This window comes from Schistocerca americana, chromosome X (assembly GCF_021461395.2).
Source record: "Schistocerca americana isolate TAMUIC-IGC-003095 chromosome X, iqSchAmer2.1, whole genome shotgun sequence".
In the NCBI taxonomy this organism is placed as follows: Eukaryota; Metazoa; Arthropoda; class Insecta; order Orthoptera; family Acrididae; genus Schistocerca; species Schistocerca americana.
Window position 1 is genome coordinate 842,179,621 of NC_060130.1, and position 22,362 is coordinate 842,201,982.

A 22,362-nucleotide genomic window follows, 5' to 3' on the forward strand; every position below is an offset into this window, starting at 1 on the left:
AAAATAATGTTTACATTCATCATCCGCTCTCTGTGTCGTTTGCCATTGCTTTTGCTCATTGCCCCCCAGTGTGTAATACTGCTACTTTTCTATTTAAGGCATCTGCATTCCCGTGCTTCTTCCCAGTTTTATGTGTGACTTCGAAATCAAATTCACTTAGTCTTACTGCCCATCGCGTCAACGTACTAGAAGGATTCTTTAACCCCAACAACCATTTTAATGCCGCATCATCTGTTATTAATCTAAACTTTTTACCGTACAGGTAACATTTGAAATATGTGATTCCATAAATAAAGCTTGAAATCTCTTTCTCCATTTTGGAATAATTTCTTCTGCAGAATTTAGTTGTCTTGATACGTAAGGTAACGGATGTTTTACGCCTTCTTCCTCTTGTGACAACACACAGCCAAGTGCATGGTTTGATGAATCACATGATAAAACAAATTCAGTACTAAAATCCGGAAATATCAATATCGGACTCGATGTTAAAACTTCTTTTAGCTGCTCAAAAGCACGCCGGCACTCTTCTGACCATACACATTTAGTACCCTTTTTGAACTACTGTGTCAACGGTCTAACAGTGTCTGCAAATACTTTTGCGAACCGGCGGTAATAGTTTGCGACTCCTAGGAATGGTTGCAATACCTTTACAGATTCTGGTACAAGAAATTCACGTAAAGCTCTACTTTATCTTGTGTCTGTCTTAACACCATTTTTACTTCTGATATGAAATAGGTGTGCTCCATCACAAAATTAGATTTTTCTGTACGCACTGGTAACTTCGCTGCTTTTAACCTTAGAAATATTTCCCTTAATCACTACATATGCTATTCCATATCACTCCCATAGACGTTTATATAACAGAGATACACTAAACATTACCGTGGTTTTAAACTTCTGAGTACTCAGTCGAACAATCTCTGAAATGTTGCATGTGCATTATTTAATCCGAACGATATTTTTCTGAATTGGTAGTGTCCCAGGGTGCCGAAAACGTTGTTTTGTGTCGATCCCGCTCACAACTTCTACCTGGTGATTACCACTCTTCAAATCCATTGCTGGAAAATATTTGCATTGCCCTAAACGAGCCAAGGTTTCTGTGACGTTTGGCAAAGGGTAGGCGTCCGTTATGGTTTTGGTATTTAGGTGTCTGTAATCAAAGCAAATCCTATAATGTCGTGTTTCATCCCTTGATTTTTTTTAGCATGACGACTATTTCTGCCCCCATGCATTATTACTTTCTTCAATTATTCCATTTTTCAGCTATTGATCGAAAAATTCCTCCAAAATTGAGTGCAAGTACCTAGGTATTTTGTATCGTTTGCAGTAGACTGGTGATTCATTTCCCGCTGGTATGCGATGCTTTGTAATATGCGTAGCTCGTAATGGCCTTTTTGGAAAGAATAAATCTTTAAATTCCAAAAGTAATTTTTCCAACCGTTTCCTACAGCTTCCCTCTAGGTGCTTCCCTTTGCGTTGTAATGCAGTTTCAATGGCGTCCAGCAAATGTCCGTGGCTGAAACCTCTCGTGTCCTACTCTTCTTCCTCCAGGATATTCGTATTAGCGACTAACAACACCTTTGCGCTAAAATTATCTATAAAACTAGGTATCTTCTTTTCACTCTTTATTTCTTCTATGCATACAATACCTCTTGTAAGTAAACAATCCAGATGATCTAATGCTTCATTCTCTTCTAGCAGTTCCCACGCACACAAAATTCCTACCAGCAAGCTAGATCCAAAGCGAATCGTGCAAATCGAGTCTTAGCATTTGACCATTCGTGGTTTAATCGGTTCGTCTTTCACGACAGACTCCCAGACTCCCCTCACGACATTGCTACACTGGCAATGGCTTCACCTAACTGAAACATTTTTCAGTCACGTTCCACCGTGTGCTGCCGAAGATCGATTGTGGCAAGATGCTGATATAAGAAATCCAATTCCAGAATCATGTAGCCCCTCAATCACATGTGGCACATTCTGTGCACATTGTTTAAGTTGAACCATATCCAGGCAAAAGTCCACGTCCATCGACCCCAACGGTGTGACGTCTTTATCCGGCACTATACGCAATCTGTACCATGGTAGGTCCCATTGCTTACGTTTCACCAGATCATATTGTCGAGCGACACATGCGACACTGTGTCCAATAGTATCTTACAACCCTTTTTTCCTACTATTCCTCCTATTGCACAATCCAAATCTGCATAAGATTTCGTAGCATCCAACCTTACTGCGGATGACCATAGGTGAACCTGAGGTTCCCATTGCCGTTTAACACCATTCTTCCCCGGTTCTCTGCCTCCAAAATTATCATTTCCTCTAACTTTTTTGACATGACCCTGGGGCTGGCTACAATACCTTCTTACATGTCCTGTTCTTCCACACCTGAAAACATTTTATACTGGCTGCAAACACTCTCCATTTACCCTGTATTCCAATCTAGAAATCTATCTCCTCAATCTTTATAGCTAACCGTATTGCGTGCACAAATCCGTCAGATCCCCTGTCCGTACACGTCCTGACACTTCCGCATGCAATCCTCTTAAAAAAGCATTGAGCGCCATCTGCTCATCTTCTTGCAAAATAATTCCATTGACTTTAGCCTCATGTCCTAATTCATAGGTACATCCATTAATTTTCGGCGCTACAGTCTGGAACCGCGCGACCGCTACGGTCGCAGGTTCGAATTCTGCCTCGGGCATGGATGTGCGTGATGTCCTTAGGTTAGTTAGGTTTAAGTAGATCTAAGTTCTAGGGGACTGATGACCTCAGAAGTTAAGTCCCATAGTGCTCAGAGGCATTTGAGCCATTAATTTTCCTTATTCTATACGTAAATTGTTTCACAGTTTCCGTATTTCTCTTAGTTATTACCCTTCATTGTCCCCGACATGGTGGCAAGTGAGGAAAGTCTTCAATCCTTCTGCTAGCGTATTTCAGCGTTGGATGTTGCTATACCATGCCCAGCTGGCTCTGCTTCGCAACACCTGTTGGACATGTTTTGTTTTGCAATGCATAACACTCTTGCCTGCCTGCGGCTGGCTCTGTTACAACTCACTTCCTCTCTGGTGTACTTTTTGACCGAATATGGTCGATACGCTTCAGCTGAGATGCATAGGCTACACTCCGTATCTGTTCTTAAGGTGTACTCACATTTGTCTTATACTCAGACGTCCACACCCATCCACTGCCCGGCATGCACTCTCAAATAAGAATGTACAAGCTGAGTGAAGCACATTGGTGGGTGCAGCGGCGTCAGTGGTTCCAAGCGACATCAGAAACGCTAGTTACCACAAATGTAGCTCCAGTCACCGTATTGCCACAGCTGCGTGGAGGAACAGCCTGATGCTTTCCGATGATTGGTACGCTACTTACGGTTAGTCTTTTCCCTTTTACTTTTCTTTTTGGCAGTACCTCTGCATACCCATACAGCCCCATCTACCTTTCATTAAGAACAACGATATGATCACGCGAAAGGAAGTTATAAACGTCGGCCGCTGTGACCGAGCGGTTCTAAGCACGTTAGTTCCGGACCACGTGACTGCTACGGTCGCAGGTTCGAATGCTGCCTCGGGCATGGATGCGTGTGATGTCCTTAGGTTGGTTAGGTTTAAGTAGATCTAAGTTCTAGGGGACTGATGACCTCAGATGTTAAGTCACACAGTGCTCAACGCCATTTTGAACCAATGTTATAAACGAAGCAACTGGAATTGAACTGAATGGCTATAATGAGGCAGCTCTGACAAGATATCTCAAAATCAGCTTCTTTGCCTGACTGTCAGCTCTGAGAATATATATATATTGAGGAGTTTTACACAAAATGCGAAAACAGCGTTAGCAAGAACTGATTGTAGCAGTTGTTTCTATTGTGGGGTGTATTATATACAGCTTCACATGAGTCTTAGTCTGAGAAATGGACGACAGGGGATAAATGGATTTACTTTGCGAACAAACAATTCAATTAACTTTTTTGGAAAGCATTGTTTGTAGTGAAGATATCACAATATGACAACAGTACAACGACGTGTAGGATGACGATGTTATAAGGAGAGATATAACGCATGTACAACATGCAGATGACACAAACGTAAGGGCTGTGATGTTTGTGAGTGTAAAACAACGTTAGCGTTTGATTCAAATGGCTCTGAGCACCATGGGACTTAACATCTATGGTCATCAGTCCCCTAGAACTTAGAACTACTTAAACCTAACTAACCTAAGGACAGCACACTACACCCAGTCATCACGAGGCAGAGAAAATCCCCGACCCCGCCGGGAATCGAACCCGGGAACTCGGGCGTGGGAAGCGAGAACGCTACCGCACGACCACGAGCTGTTAGCGTTTGAAGCAAACTTGCTTCACCTTTATGTAGGATGATGAAACTGAAAAAGCTTAAACAATAAGGATCATAGCAGCTGCACAGTACGAAGATAAAAACACTGTTTCAAATAAAGTAAAACGTGTATGGTCGCATTAACTAGAAAATATGTTTTTGAACGTGACGTGTGTGAACAGCGATGCAAATGTAAGCGCATGTAAACAGCAAGGAAAACACAATAATACTCTATTTCTGATCGTTGTGATGAAATTGTGTAATTGTGGTTTAGTTTTCATATGAGAGGAGTGTTGAATGGTTTTTCAAATATTTGGTTAGATTCGAACCAGCGATCTAAGGACATTATTTTGTACAGTTCGACTGTCTATCGTTCTAACAACTGAAATACTGAACAGTTAACGTACAGCTGCGTAAGACGACAGTTTTCACGAGCAGTTTAATTTCGTTGAATGACGCTGTCCTTCGTTGTAACATTGGGAGAGCATATATCGGAGGTAAATTAATGCTAACTTCACTGTGCAGCACATTTTTAATTAAGTCAGTGAACTTGTGCGTCGACGTGGTGGCAATTTGCCGGTACAGTGCAACCACATTTTACGCATCTTCTCATTCTCTGGAACACTCAAAAATAACTTTTCAGGAGTTTTTATGGATGTAATTGTACAGTATGGTGCTACACACAATTTGTAACCCATTTTCCGAAACGTAAATTCCAAAACAAGACATCACTCTGAATTAGCGTTTTGACGGTAGGAGAGCGAGCTAGACAGTGACGTTACAGGTATCACATGATTCGAACGGAGCGTTGTAGCGGGCTTTCTAATTATCTGAATTTTATTTCCGTTTTCATAGAAGAATACTGAAATTCAAGTGGATGGAAAGCATGTTAGGAGCATAAATGACATAATTAATGATTTAAGACAATTTCCAGGACACAGTCAAATAACCTATTCTAAACACTACATTTTTATGGTAAGTTCAGTTTTTTAGCTAATACAATATTGGCCACATCTTTGTATCTGATGAGTATAATGGTAATGTATCAGCTATGGGAAGGTCGGCTGTTCGAATTGAGGCGAAACTTCACTTTCTTAATTATTCTCCTTGTTAAATAATATTTTCTAAAGAATTATAAAGTGGTTGTTAGAAAACAGACTCTCCCTAAATGTAGAAAAAAAGCACTATATTCAGTTCTGTACAATAAACAGAGTCATACCAACAGTTGATGTAGCACATGAGCAAGAGTCAGTAAGTAGGGTACAGTGCTCAAAATTTTTGGGTGTACATTTCGATGAAAACCTGAACTGGAAAAAGCATGTTAGTGAGCGTTCAGACAGTTAAGTTCAGTTACCTTTGCTCTTCGTATAACATTGCTAAACGTGTAAATAAACGAATCGGCTTCCTGAAATATTTTGCGCGTTTCCACCCAGTAATGTACTATGGAACAATTTTCTGGGGTAACTCATCGCTTAGAAAGAAAGTACTGATTGCACAAAAGCGAGCAGTAACAATAACATGCGGTGTTCACCCAAAGACGTCATGTAAGTATTTCTTCAAGGAGCTGGATATTTTAACTGCGACATCACAATACATATTCGCCTATGACGTTCGTCATAAGTAATCCATCACAATCTGAGAAGAACAATGACATCCATAATTACAATACTAGAGGGAAAAATTACCTTTATTACCTATCATTAAAGCTCAGAGAGGAGTTCAACAGGGGACAACAAAAATACGACATTTTGTAACGATGTGGAACGTGTCACTTTAACATAAGTTTTCTTTACACGAAATAATTAATTAATTTTTTTACAGTTACTACTTCATATCTAAGAATTAATCTATTGATCTATAGATCAAATGATCTATGGTACATGTAACTAACTAACCAACATTGGACACAGAAACTACAGCACAACTGAAGCAAATTCCTTACATTACGCTAGAACTACATTGGAAAGAGGTCAAGAATGTTAGATGTATGCTTCTTGCTCAAAATATGATTTTTATATCTCTTTTCTTGCGTTTCTCACTCAAGATGACTACTGTGGGGTAATGAAAAGGGAATATAATAAACAGAGGATCGCAAAGAAATCATAATGTGTAAATAAACAATTCAACGAAAAGCTGTTGATATGTTATTACCTGTCCATGCTGATTGTGTACTCGAAAGTTTGAGATCGCTTCCTTCCTTCATCACACTTGCAATAAATATCGCAGAGAAACCCAGTGACACTCCACATACAAGGTGGAAGCCTGTAACAGCAGCGGTGGCCAGAATCTGCAACATTTGAGGAATTATCTTACTAACTGCTCGATAATTGACACTTGTCTCGAAAGTGGCACATCTGCCAGCAACGACAGTTTACAATAATTAACTACTGTTCATCTTGTAGTGTATATAAGATAAAGGCATAAACACTCACTGTGTGGAGCACTGGGGTGTTTAAAGAGAAGCAAACATTTTCCGTTAGCTTAGTTAGTTCTTTCTGATAGCTTTGTCTTGAGGGACCGTAGATTTACAGCCTTCGCACCTTCCAAGCTTTAGCCGTTACAGTCGCCGGCCGGTGTGGCGCTTCAGTTTGGAACTGCGTGACCGCTACGGTCGCAGGTTCGAATCCTGCCTCGGGCATGGATGTGTGTGATGTCCTTAGGTTAGTTAGGTTTAAGTAGTTCTAAGTTCTAGGGGACTGATGACCACAGATGTTAACTCCCATAGTGCTCAGAGCCATTTGAACCATTTGAACCGTTACAGTCAGTGCAGAAACGAAGCTGTCGCTGTTCGCAAACCACTAAAAAAAACCTGAACTTGTAAACCTGCAGAAGGCCATGGGCGTTGGAGTCACAGAGGCACGATGAAGTCACTAAAAGTTTCCTCTGAATACTGCATTGTCCTGCGGCGCTTGGCCCCTGCCAGAATCTACTGGTTTGACTGGTTTGGTCTCTCATAGATTTCAGTACGACCGACTAATAACTGCGACTCCGACATGCCCTCTGTTGTCTCTGACCGTAAGACGTGTCACATTGTTATGGTATACTTAAACTGATAGGAAATTCTTTTAATTTTGTGTTAGCTGTAGTGTTATTTGTCAAGAACAATTTGCTAAAGCAATTTACACGATGATGGACTTATTTTTACTATCCAGCTTTGGAAGGTAATACACACTAGTTACATTATTAATTACAAATTATGCACTTAAGTGCAACAAACTGCAATCAAATAAACTAATGCACTTTTGTCACTTGCACTCAATAAAACTGAAGGATTTGGTGGACCAGCTGGGTAAATACAATTATGATACATCATAACGCCTTTTATTTCCACATGAATTATCCATTTTGGACGATGGATAAACTGATGGTAGCTAGCTATTACAAAGTGGCTTACTCCTAAGTGTTTCAACTAACATCCTTCCACAAGAAACATGATTCAGAAATAATAATATTCCCCTTTTATTAATAATAATGCTAGACCGCTTTGCTGGGTGCTACTTTATAATGTATATTACACTGCGTGGCGGACTTTTCCTGAGATGCTTCATTGCACAATATTAACGGGCGATGACTGGTGTGTTATTATTGTTGTGGGCAGCCGTGGAACGGCATTCACACTACATGCGTTTGGCGGCAGATGGCAGCATTGAATTACAGATTACAGCCAGGCTGGACTGGACCAAGCTTGTGACATCAGTGACTGACTGATCATCACTGCCCATGCTCGCCACCAAGGTCTTAAATGATTTGCCAGCAGAATTTGAAGGATCTTACTTGAGGCATAATCGCAAAGTATCTCACAGTAGGAATGTATCCAAATATGTATCCTCTAGTGTTCTACATAAGGTCACTTAGCGTGTGTTCTTTCTTTTGATTGACCTGAATCTTATTAGATGGATAATTTATCAACAGCTGTCGTTGCGCTGAAGGAACGTCCTCTCTTTTTCCTTGCTGTAAAACACGCAATTACTAAAAAATGTGCTGTCTAAAAACATTTCAGGATAACATGCAGTTTTATGTAAACTGAAGGTGGAAGGGGGGAAAGGAAAGGAAAGGGAAGGAACTATTTATGTTAGCTGCGTCGGGATTTTATGCAGAATCAGCGGCGTCGAGTGAAAATGTGTGCTGGACTGGGATTCAAACCCAGGACCTCCTGCTTAGTAGCCAATTCCGTTAAGCATTGTGCCATCCGAAAACAGCATTCATCGCAACTACGCGGACTATTTGGGAACGCCTCCCGGCCGACCCACATTCCCACCTTGCGCCTAGCGCCACCTATCCATAGTTTGCGCCATGTCTTCCATGATCGTTACTTTGAGATTCCCACAGGCGGGCGAACGAAACTGTCTATCGGCACTGAAGGTGGTGGATTCATTGGCGATTGAGGCGAATCACTTATACACTGAAGAATCAAAGAATCTGGTACACCCGACTAATTTCGTGTAGGGCCCCCGTGGGCACGCAGAAGGGCCGCACAATGGCGTGGCACGGACTCGACTAATGTATGAAGCAGTGCTGGAGGGAACTGACACCATGAATCTTTGCAGGGCTGTCCATAAATCCGTAGGAGTACGGGGGGGGTGGAGATATCTTCTTGACAACACGTTGCAAGGCATCCCAGAAATGCTCAATAATGTCCATGTCTGGGGAGTTTGGTGGCCAGCGGAAGTGTTTAAACTCAAAAAAATGTTCATGGAGCCACTCTGTAGCACTTATGGACGTGTGGGGTTTCGCATTGTCCTAATGGAATTGCCCAAGTCCGTTGGAATACACAATCGACATGAACGGATGCAGGTGATCAGACAGGATGCTTACGTACGTGCCACCTGTCAGAGTCGTGTCTAGACGTATCAGGGGCCCCATATCACTCCAACTGCACACGCCCCACACTATTACAGAGCCCCCACCAGCTTGAACAGTCCCCTGCTGACATACAGGGTCCATGGATTCATGAGGTTGTCTCTTTATCCGTACACATCCATCAGCTCGATAGAATTTGAAACGAGACTCGTCCGACCAGGCAACATGTTTCCAGTCATCAACAGTTCTATGACGGCGTTGACTGGCGCAAGAGAGGTGTAATGCTTTGTGTCATGCAGTCATCAAGGGTACACGAGTGGGCCTTCGGGTCGGAAAGCCCATATCGATGATGTTTTGTTGAATGGTTCACACGCTAACACTTGTTGATGGCCCAGCACTGAAATCTGCAACAATTTGCGGAAGGGTTGCACTTCTGTCACGTTGAACGATTCTCTTCAGTCGTCGTTGGTCCTGTTCTTGCAGGATCTTTTTCCGACCGCAGCGATGTCGGAGATTTGGTTTTTTACCGGATTCCTGATATTCACGGTTCACTCGTGAAATGGTCGTACGGGAAAATCCCCACTTCATCGCTACCTCAGAGATGCTGTGTACCATCGCTCGTGCGCCGACTATAACACCACGTTCAAACTCACTTAAATCTTGATAACGTGCCATTGTAGCAGCAGTAACCGATCTAACAACTGCGCTAGACATTTCTTGTCTTATATAGGCGATGGCGACCGCAGTGCCGTATTCGGATTGTTTACATATCTCTGTATTTGAATGCGGATGCCGATACCAGTTTCTTTGGGGCTCCAATGTATGAATGCGTCGTGTCTGTTCTTTTGGACATGTCTGGGTGGTGGCGCTAGGTAGGAATGTGGGTCGGCCGGGAGGTGTGGCGAGATAGTTGGCGAATTGCGATAATCACTCTGTCTGGATGGCGCAGTGGTTAACCCAGCTGCCAAGTAAGCAGAAATTCTTACTTTGAATCCCGGTCCTGCACACATTTTCACTCGTCATCGCTGATTCTGCATAAAGCCATGATGCAGCTGACATCAATAGTTCCTTCCCCTCTCCGTTCCTTCCTCCCTCTTTCACCTTCAGTTTACGTTATTTGTATCACAGCTACGGATTCCGCGTGGCGTCTGTTCTTTCGGACATGTCAGAAATAAGGGATACCAAGCATTCATATAATGGTTAGCTGATACCATTCCGAAGATCAGCAGACTGGATGTCCTGTTTATGGCCCATGGAGAGAGCTCCGACTAGGCCAGTGTGCAGTATCTCTGAGCCGCAGATCAACATGAAGCTCAATCTCTCCTCTAACTATAATAGCGGTAGAGGGGGCTCGCCTAGACTAGTGCGTCTTTGTTTGGCGATATTCTTTCTTTCATTTTTCCTGGGCCTTTCTTTTAGCAGACATCACACTATTTACTGTTTACTTCAGCAGTTTTTCCTTAAACTCCGTTTACCTTGAGAAGCGTTGGAGTTCTCAGGAAATTAAAGAAGATTCTATGAAACATTAGTAAAATACAGGAAATGAGGTGTGACGAAATTTAATGTAAAGAAACTAGTACAGTGATTTGTCTTCAAGGGAACGATTTAAGAGGAAAATGTCAATATTTTGTAAAGTATTATATATACGAATCTTTGAAGGACTTGAGTTCTGCTGGAGAATTTCCTGATGAATCGACTGCAGTGAGGCAAGTCACGCTGGTCAGAATACTTACGATGAAAGAATTTTATCACAGGATTTGGTCTCTAAATGCATGGTTGTGCCATTTCACGCCAGACTCTCAGCTTTTGTACTGAATTAAATGATAAACGTCTCCGCACTGTTTTACTGAATGAGAAAGGAAGAGACTGTGGACGGAATTTAATCTTTAGTATGTTACTTTAAAGCTGTCGGTGCTTTGTTTCATATAAAGGAATAAGCTGTGTGTCTGCATCTAATTATTGCTGTTAAGACACAATATCTCGCGAAAAATACCGAGAGAACGTTTAGGATTTGGCGGCGGGACTTTGCCATTTGTTCGGATTACTGTAACAATGATTTAGTGTAAAATTACGTGAAAAGTCTTAGCGATTTAAACGTATGCGCTGAGTCACAGTGACAGTGAAACCAACAGTCAAATGGAATCTAAATCATTACTCTGTGTACAAATTCTTCTTTCATCTCCAACACTCTGCTTTCGTTAGCCACGGTACCAGCACTGAGAAGAATGTCATTGACATTAATGGAACTGGTCATGAAAAGTTATTTAAATAGATAAAATTTGTTTCGATTTCTCTGTTACGTGGGGGTTGAATGAACCCAATGGGATACCGTTTCCAGTAGCAGCACACGTTGGAAACACTGTCGGTTTCAAATTAAGTTCGGGACTGATGACTGCTTTACTGAAACGTATGCCGATGCTGATATTATTATCGACTTATATCATTGTAATGTTCACAAAATTCCGGTGAAAAGAAGATAGTGGTAATTACTCGTAACTGTCTAGCGTTGCTGTTTCCTAAACGTAAAAAAATGCATTTGTTTCTGAATGAATGATTCATGGGTGAAGTAACATACGTAGGATTGCACTCTAAGCTACGAAGTGCTGTGCTCACATGAGTTCACTGGAAGGTGCTGGGGTTGGACAACATAATATCAACACTCTGCGAGAAGCAACTCATTGACGCAATTCGTTTTACACCTTACATGTAATGTTCTGGTGTTTTCCTTTGATTTACTCTTGCACCACGAAATCTCTACAAAGAGACTGTAAAATGCAGACTCAGCCGCACTTGTGAGTGCTCTGGTCAGTAGACCATCGCTCACATTTTTTTACAACTATCATCTAGCAAACGCAAAAGTTATGTTTAAAATTATGTCTGCAAATATTCTGGACCATATGTTGTCGATGTGGAGCTGTGGAGCTTAACCGTGACATCCTAAAATACGAGGGCCATTTTTTTTCAACCTCCAATAGGCTAAAAATAAAATCAAGTTCATAGAAAACAATTATTTTATTACCAAAAGCTTTGTACACTTACAGTTACTTTTCATCATAATCACCAAAAAGATTGACACATTCATCGTACCTGTGCACAAGCTTTGCAATACCCTCTCCAAAAAATGTTGCCGCCAATGTTCTTAAATGAGCATTGACGTTGTTTTGAAGATCTTCGTTGGTTTGAAAGTGCTGCCCTCCGAGCCACGTCTTCACTTCAGGGAAAAGATGAAAGTCGGCGGGTGCCAGATCAGGACTGTACTGCGGATGATCGAAAATGTCCCATTGAAATTGTTCAATGACCTGTTGGGTTGTGCCAGCAGTGTGTGGATGAGCGTTGTCATGGATCAATACAATTCCTGACGTCAGCATTCCTCATTCGCCGACGAATTTCAGCTGCACTATTCCCTTCTGCTTGCAGAAACCGAATTACACTTCGTAATTCGCACCTGGTGGGAGCAACAATGACGGCAGCCATGTTTACATGGCTGTAGTGCAACGCAGACTGATGCCTTGAGGTCGGCAATGGCGGAGTGTGTAGTGCGAGATTTGCGCAGTAGCCCACAGCGCATGTCCACTTTCTACCGCTGGCGTAGCTTCTATACTAAGCGATCGGAGATAGAAAAAAAAAAAGGCTATCGTACAGATTACTAACGATCGTAGACTGTTGGTGCACGTCTTACTGATGCATCCGTCACTTTGGATAGTAGCCTGACACAAACTAGGCAGATCACTGCCGCAAATCACACAAGATATGGAAACCGAGACGGAAGGTAAATCTATGGCCAAAAACACAGTGGAGAGCGAAAGTTACAATTACAATTAAAGTTACCTGAAAATTAGTGTAACGGAACACAGCTAGAATTGTCACAAAAAACAACACACGCAATCAGAGTTCCAGAATCAAAGTCCAGCTCTAAAAAGCGAGTATCAGCACTTTTTGCGAATCAGCACACTGAGACTTCACCAAGATACGACCTGGTGATCCAGCCATAGGGCTGGGTATTTATCTGCTTTAGCGGACCGGCGGCCATTCCCAAGTGAATTCTTTGTTGTGATCCTCTGGTATCATGGCTGTCAATTACGGAACCAGCTGCTGCACAGATGCTTTGCCCCGACTTTCTGAATCTGTTTCGATATCGCTGCCTTTATCATACCATAGGTGCTGCAATAGCCAGGGTTAAAAGATCCAGGATCGGTGACCACAGTTCATTGTGCATAGTGATTTCTGCATAGTAGACTACAGTGGGGGCCGAGGTTATACCCATGGGTCGCCTATGGTGGGGGTGAGTAACTGAGGTTGCTGGTGTATGGAAATCTGGGAGTCAATGGTCTGGACATGGCTCAGCCAGAATCGCCAGCAACGACTCTTGAACCTTGAGTCCACTTTAGTGACTGCCCGTATGTCAGAGCTTTGAATAAATAATGCAGATACTAGTACAAGCGTGGCTATGAGGGCTGAGCAGGCAGGGTCAGTTGCATAATATTGGAAATGGTATGGCGCATACAGCTGTATAGAAAAGGGATCGAATAATACATACTGAAGAAGCACGTCAGGACTTCCTCAGAAGTCGCTGCCATCATCATCCAGTTCATTTGGGTCTTAAATGTTCTGACCACCTGATCTGCTTCTAAGTTAGATGCAGGGTGGAAAGAAATGGTGGTTACTTGTGCTGTGCAGTTCCTTTGGCAAAAAGAAAGGAACTTGGCCTATGAGAACTACGACCTATTGTCAGATACGATGGCATGTGGCGCTACCTCTGTAGCTAAGATTGTCTCTAGTGGCAGAGTGTATCTGCAGACGTCGTTGATGACAGCTGGGCAACATACAGGAAATTAGAGAGAGCGTGAGAGATGGCAGGGCACTCTCACTTTTGATATGATGTCATGGTGCTTAATGTTCTTAGGGAAGATGATCTTTATTACTTGATATGATCTGACTTCATTCATATGATGAAATGATTGGCAGTAGTTAATGCTCTTGCTTGTGTGCTTAGTGAAGACATAGCGGTAAACTGTACCTACGTTCAGAGGAACAGAGTTAATTGAGTGCAGTAAAAGCATACGGCATCTGAGGGCGGAGGAGAGCGTTTTTTGTGTGGAACCTGGGTGAAAACGTTTGTGGACAACCAAGTTCCTCGGTCTCGTTGTGCAGACACACTGGGTGGCGCCGGTCGGTCGGCGGCCACGTCCAGGTAGGCTGACTAGCGCCAAGGAGTCGCTGCAGCTATGAGCAGAGCTTTGTACAAACTGATGACTGGCAATAAAGCAGAGGATGGGCCCTTGTTAGGTAGGATGCCGCTGAGACGGCTGTGAGTTTCTGCGAATTTCCGTGGGACAGGATAGTGGCGTCAAGGCATCCAGACTCTGCTACAAAACATATTTGTGGAGGCACGGAGCTTTTAGCAAGTTCATGGCCGTTCTTTGGAAAGTTCGAAGTGGACGCATGGACGCAACAGGAGAGATAACGATCTTTTTATGGAGGGCTGTGGTTTCATCCAGGTCATGCTTTTAGCAAAGATAGTGTGTAAATGCGTGGGAAAGAGGCCGCGAAGCTGAATCTTTTCTCCTTTTCTTCCAATTAATTGTTGAACTAGTTGGTTGGTCAAATCTGTGTATGCAGAGCAGGGGAGCAGTCTCCCAGCTTCGAATGCTGCGCACCAGCTCATGATTGGCTTGTGCTAAAGTGGGAGTAATCTAAGAATGTAAATGTGCTATGCTACTGAGGTGGGGAGGAAAGCTGTAGAGAAAGAGGACACTCTTGTACTGGCACTTCGCTAGTAAAGAACGGCAGGTCTTTACCTAAACGGTGCGACTTGTGTCCTTTTCTACTGTGACACTTAGAGCCTGTGCCAGTCACCATCTGAACCGTCAGAGGTACTGCTTCTTGCATCACGCACACAACAAGTGATGCATTGGTGTACTTATTTGTTTTGAGTCGGCCGTCTAAACATTTGACATATTCCGTCACGCACAGTCGTGTCACGGTTTGGCAGACCAGCAAATGGGTCCACCTGCACACTGGAATCCACCTGAGTTTCAGAGGCTTATAGGGAAGTATCTGCGTTCTGAATCAGCTGAATGCGAGACCGCGTACTTGCATGTTTCTGGGTGCGCGATGTTATAACAGATTGCCGCCGTCCATGACTGCAGTCGATGAGCGCATCGTGATGTGCCACACCATGATCCGCAGAAGAGTAAAGTATTCGATGCTACGGCGTAGGGCTCCAATATATGCTTATCAGAATCCTGTTCTTTGGAACCATATTTTTCCTTATGGAATAGTAGAGCATAGATGCTTGATAGTAGCGTAGTTTTTGGGCCATACCACAGATTCACATTTATGAAGCCACACAAAGCGATTAGTTCTGGTTAGTGTGGTGTGTTGTGCCCAGCTGATCACTTTGTTAGCCATAGACCCCATATTATAGAAAATGTTTGACAAATAAAGATGTTTGTGTGGGGTTTCTTTAGCCATTTTTTGTCATGTGATGTTAAGAAAGAATAAAACGATTGTTATTTAGACCACAACTCCTCCCAGTGTTCTCAGTAACATTACCTTTGCCATTTCTATTAAAGTCTTGATTGCAATTGAAAGAGTACAAGCTTGCAAGCGTCTACCTGAAGTAACGTTATTGCCCCCTTGAAATGGTTTGCAAAGTCTATGTGCATATTGTCTCATGGTTGTAGCGGACAAACATCACGTTCCTCTGACTGGTTTTGTGCACATGTTTGACAGGCCTGGATGACATGTTCCATGTAGACATCAATGTCCGGTCGATATACATGATGCAATGCCAATGCCTTCATCCTTGACATCCCCCAGTGTGCCTCGTGTAGTGATTTGAGGATGAGGCCGGACTGTACTCAGGATTAGAAGCTGGCACTCAGACTATTCTGTGACCAGCAGAAATACCCCATAGTTAACTGAGTCTGTAGCACATCGCAAAATAGGTCCGTAGGGGGGGGTCCATAACTTTGGGCAGTTGCTTTGGGCAATTGAAACATGTGTATCATACTACATCTACATGTACATCTACATCCAGATTCCGCAAGCCACCTGACGGTGTGTGGCGGAGGGTACTTTTGAGTATCTTTATCGGTTCTCCCTTCTATTCCAGTCTCATATTGTTAGTGGAAAGAAAGATTGTCGGTATGCCTCTGTGTGGGCTCTAATCTCTCTGATTTTATCATCATGGTCTCTTCGCGAGATATGACTACTTACTGAACACTGGGTCCTGATTAGTGAGACTAGGTACCTCATGGTGCATCATGGGGAATTTTTTCAGCGAGTTCCCAATGTTTTTTTAACATGGAAACAAATTATTTTTTAGATTCGAAAGGACGCAGGTCAGTAGTGAATCGTGTAATAGTAATTTCTAAAAAAACAGCAGATACCTCTGCAATTGTTAGGCTGTCTTATCTGGTAGGTTTGATCGGGAGCGCAGGGGGGACAAAGACCGAAATTAGTGGCTTGTAGACAGAACCAGGTAGAATGTTGTACCGTATAAGAAAACCTGGATTTTTTAATACTGTAAATAATAACGACTGACCCCATTTTGCATTTGGCTAAAATTCAACTGTGCTTCTATATAGTGTTTTAGAAGCATATGCAGTCGGTCACTCCATGCTGTCAATGGTTTTATATGAGAGAACAGCGACAGTCGCTAATTTCGAAGCATCTGTCACCAGGACTAAATGTTTTCGTGACGTGAATGTGGTCAGGTGGGAAGCAGACTTAAAATGCTTTTTTTGTTAAATGAAAGCTGGCTGAAAAGTGGCGGACTACTAATATCAATCTCAGTTCTTTCGAAACTAGTCGAAGGGGTGTGATACACGTGCAGCATTTGGTATAAATATGTCACAGTAATTTATCTTGTTCGAGTACGATCAGAGATCCTCCAAATCCTTCGCCGCCGGGAGATTATCAATCACTTCTACATGGGCTGACGCGGGCCTCGGACCATCTTCTCTCAGTATGTCGCCGGTGTTCTGAACGCTTGATTGAAAAGAATTACATTTACTTAATTCGAATTTGAGCTACATAACTCTAAGTGTATTAAATAACTGTTTTAAATTGTAGAGGTGTTGCTCCTGGATGGACCCAGTGACTGTAACACCATTTAAAAAGTTTGCAGCATGTAATATTTCCTGTTCAAGATGTTCTAAGTATTTTTGAAATATTATGAGAGTCCTCACAGCGTCAAAATGTATTAAGTTATATTTGCATATCCTAAAAGACATGTCGATTAGCATAAAACGCTCAGATTCTGCGTTTAAAAGTAATTAAGGGTAAGCATCAACTAATCATATCTGAGCACAGAAATGATCCGCTTACTTCAGCCAGATAGACATCTACATTAGACTGAGCACTGATAGATGTTTAAAAATCGCCACAGCTTCGAAACTTTATTGATCTACGTACACATGAAAACGTAACGCTGACCTTTACTTGAGCTTTTAAAGCGATATGCTGATTAATGTGTGTTACAAAACGATGTGTATTTGCATCCAAAGGCAGTGAGCCGATACACCATTATGTTTCAGCGTCAACTAGGGATACGCAAGCTCCGGTATCACCTGAAAATTCACTTCCGTGTTGCTTATGACCAGTGAAATAATCAATTTTGGTATTTTATGATGGCACCAGTGTGATGCTCAGCTCAAATCAGTACCGACGAAGTAAGTCAGAATCGTCGAAGGCAACAGAACACACGAGCAGAGATCAAAAGCAAAAATCCAGCTCCAGAAATCGTGTAGACAACAGTATCATGAGTTGGAAAACTGAGGCTTCAGCTTCGAGATATGAATTACTGATCCATTTTTTTTTCTCATCATTGTCATTTCATTTCCTGGGCTAGCGTTAGTAAAATGTACAAGCATTGTTCCTAAAAAAATTAAAGATATAAAACACGTACATGTTTTAAAAATTATTAAAGCGAGTGGTTGTGCGTTGAAGATTTTAAGTAAAAATGTCTTTAAAATCCATTGACGACAGTCTATAAAAATGGTGCTTTTCACATTATTCGAATTATAGGAAGGCGTGGTAGGTGACTAGGATTCTTGGGGTGCAGGTAGGGGGTTGGGAAGGAGTACTTTGGAAAGGATGTCGAATAAAGAGTTGGGAAGGATGGCTCCAAAAGAAGCATTTGGAAAGGGAGCAAGGAAAGTGACGGGTCAGGAGCAGAAAGAGTGCTGAAATGGAGAGAAGTGTTGTGTGAAAACTGAAAGGGAGTGGATCTCTGGGCGGATTTCTTGTTCATGTAGGTGTGGTGGTTAAAGTTTTGTTGGGATAGGATATGCAGAGTGTGGAGGTGTAAACTTCGGGGGATGTGTTCTACAAGTGAGGCAGGGTACAAGAGTTAAAAGTGCGGAGTATGGCGGAAAGATGTAATCACGTGCTCAGGTGTCCGGTAGTTCCAGTCCGTTCATGGATTTTTTCTTGGATGGTTAGTAGGTGTGTACCCATGTTCGTTTACGGTTGAGATTTGTCAAGGGTACTTCAGTGTGTGAGTGAATTACATAGTACAATTGTAAATAGTGAGGTAGAAGTCATGGAGACAGTAGACATATTCATTTCTTGGGTCTTGGATGGGATGATTTCGAGGAGCGTTCGGAGGCAAACTGGTTGAAAGAATCGTTGGGATTTCTGGACCGTGGTGTTTAGGCGTATCAGAAATGTAATTAATAAATTAGTGTTATTTATGGTTACTTAGGATTGGGAAGTGATCAGGAAGAGTACAATAAGATTTGCATAGTTTGCTGGAAGTGAATATGCCAGAAGTTTGAAAAGGAAACTGGAATGCCAAACATGGGTCAGGAAGATGGCAGATTTTCTGTTATTGAATTGGTGGGATGAAAGATGGGTTGCATACAAGAGTTAGTCGTCCTAGAGGAGAAGTTAGAATGGAATTCAAACTGGTTGGTAGGCAGTGGTAGATGCTGGTTTAGGTGTTTGTGTATGCATTGGGAGAGAATGGATTCCAACAACTTGCTGAACACTGTGGAGTGACTGATAGCTCTTTAGGAGGAGGTGTCACTGTCGTGTTTAGTGGCTTTAAAGAAAATTAGTACATTGGAAGTTTTTCACAGCTCAGGATAGCAGCCTGTGTAAAGGTTCGCACTGTACACGTTGGCGGGATTTCTGGGAAGGAGTGAGGGCAGTTGTTGAGATGCCGATACGTAGTACATTCGTGACCGACAGCGGTGTTTCGCTTTTCGCGTGGTATTTGTAAGATGTCTTTGTGGTTGGTGTGTTAAGATATGTCTGATGCTGGGTAATAGGATCAAGGGGTTGGGAAGAAGCGTCGGTTCGTTCACGGACTAACTGATCACCGATAGCGCAGTCAAACTATATCTGATTTTTTTCGTGTATTTACGTCCGCTACATTTTATGAGCATATGTCCAGAATCAACTGTCAATCTTCGCACCAGGCACCAGATCAGTTGCAGGACTCTTTGCATTCCAAAACTAGTTGCCAACGATGTCACTTCCCAGTGCAAAACTGTCATATACGAATATCCCAATAGAGCAACTGAAATTATCCGCCACGCTATTGGTAAAGGGTGTAACAAAACAGTACCGACAAACTTCGAGAGTTTGTAATGTGTTTTGAGGAGCAAATTGAGTACAGGAACCCATGTCCGGGCCGGCCGGTGTGGCCGAGCGGTTCTAGGCGCTACAGTCTGGAACCGCGCGACTGCTACGGTCGCAGGTTCGAATCCTGCCTCGGGCATGGATGTGTGTGATGTCCTTAGGTTAGTTAGGTTTAAGTATTTCTAAGTTCTTGGGGACTGATGACCTCAGATGTTAAGTCCCATAGTGCTCAGAGCCATTTGAACCCATGTCCGGAAACGTCAAGCAACGCTGCATAGAGCGTCGAAATTATAGATGCTAATATCGGTAACTAACTTCCTCGATAGCCAGCGTGAGTTTGTACTTGGACAGACCGTAAGGCAGCTTGTTGCAGTAGGACTAACAATATTCAGTTCGAAGCGCTTTTTGTAACACAAAGACGAACAAGTGTATCCCATTTTCTAAATCAAATCTCACTGATAAATCACTTTTACAAGCAAATACTACTGTCATTGTAAGTACGTATGGCATCAGAATTATAATGATGCACGACATCGGATTTGGAAATTCGTTCACGATTAAAAATAAAAAAGATCTCATGGGCACACTACCATTCTTATATAGCACAGTGCGTGTAACACCAATTAATGATGTTTTATTTGCATAAATGCATAACATAAATGATAACGTTTCATGTGATGTTGTTAATATATGTAAAAATGAGAATAATTACAATGTAAGAGCAATAATTTTGAAGTGAACTTCCGACTTTGCAGCTAATTTCTGGAGCCAAGTACGTTACAAAGCTGTACGGAAGTAAACAGAAAAGTGTTTCTGTTATTGTATTTATCTCAAATGATACCGACTAAACCAAGATCAAGGTGGAATACAGATACACACCAGAGTGTTAATGCTCCATTTTTATGTTTCTGGGTGACGGGGAATCTAAGCGACAACACTAATATCCTGCAGTGATTTCATATTTGATGTTGGAAAGAAATTGTAGGAAAGCATCTTTTTACATTTTACAAGTTATTCAACCGCATAATTTACAGTTTAAAAAGTATTTAAAACGAACATTAGTAATGAAGTTTTCCTATCCAAGTGAATATTCTCCGGAACAACGTTGTATATTACTTTTTGGCCATATTCAGTTATACACGTAGTGCACCCACAATGTTGTACATCATTTCTGGAATATCAAATCTATTGTTACTATCATAACGTGACTACGACATCTATGCGCTGCTGCACAAACTCTGGAAAATACGCATCCCTGGAACAACGTTGTAAGTCGTACCAAGATGGTCGGCGTCAGTTGCATCAGTACTTCTCCTCGTGCCTTGAATGTAACAAACAAAATAAGGAAACGAAAAATGAAGCCAGATAAATTGTCAAATAATGTGAGAAAGAAGTTGCGGAATGCTGGAAAACCACAATGATCTGAAAATAGTGATAACATATATGGGAAATCACCTTTAGATAAGGGACGCGTAACAACATGTTTATCACTTATAGGTGTGAGTGTTTATACCAGTACTGAAAGCTGGGTGTTGAATATTTTCATGTTCAAAATAATGCTTTGACTTCCACATATTGTTTACTGTAAACATATTACATCTTCCGAGGTTGACATGCATATGGAGGTAAATATACGTTATGCAAGAAGAGTCATAGGTTATATTTACAACCAGAGTGCTAAAAAGCACATGACAGCGTATATCTAGAACCAGAAAAACAATTAGCCTAAAGTAATACGTAAGTATGTATGTATTAGTGTAGTATGTATTATACGATATATTTGTGATTGTTATTATTTAAGAATCGTGATTGTAATCCTATAGGCTGTTTCAAAGAAGGCTACGCTAAACACACCATTAAACAAAAGATGACCTTATCTGATGAGTCATGGTTTGATTACAATGGACTATTGCAGTTGCTTTAAAAGTGTATACACGTTAATGAACCAACAAAACATCGAGACGACAATAGAGATACATAGTCGCGAAGAAAATGCGCTTCCAGGTATTTCATTACACTTGATAACGAAGAAACATGAATGTGCATGAAAACTCTCTGTGACTCTTTCTCTGTGACACCACGGAAGCTGCAGGTTTTACAAGATAAAATGAAAACTGGTGCCCAGATTCCCAACGATTTACTTGGAGAACATGCCAATTGAACGACCATATGCTATCTCAGTTAACGTAAAGACTTCAGTTAAGGAACAATTTGAGAGTTTCCCGAAACAAATCAGATATTACAGTCGTGAACAAACAGACTCTAAATACCTATCACCAGAACTGAGCTTATGTAAAATGTATATGCTGTTTAAGGAAAATACCCGGACGTTAATGCAAGTAAATACCCATCTGAAGATGTCTTCAGACCTGAGTACAATCTCAAATTCGTCTTCCTGGAGCAGACACTAGTAAATACTGTGAAGAGCTGTATACGTCGACAAAAATCAGCCAAAATAATAACTGTAAATTGTTATCAGTGTACACACACCTAGTACATACTGTATTTTTTTCAGATTGATGAAAAATTTCTTTCCTCAGGACATCACTTTTTGCCCTGCGACAGAGATTTCGCTCTTATAGACAGGAAGAGAAAGAAAATGGATGTAATGATTCCATCTGAGTGGAAATATGCT

At 41.9% G+C, this 22,362-nt stretch overlaps 1 protein-coding gene across 1 annotated transcript in view; it reads right to left on the reverse strand.

The window, feature by feature from the left end:
• The window catches only part of LOC124555442 (facilitated trehalose transporter Tret1-like), a 190,624-nt gene that overhangs the window by 73,407 nt on the left and 94,855 nt on the right, over window positions 1-22,362 (reverse strand). Inside the window, exon 3 of the mRNA XM_047129352.1 lies at window positions 6,486-6,621. Within this exon, the coding sequence (XP_046985308.1) occupies window positions 6,486-6,621 (136 nt within the window). The remainder of the gene's footprint in view (window positions 1-6,485; window positions 6,622-22,362) is intronic.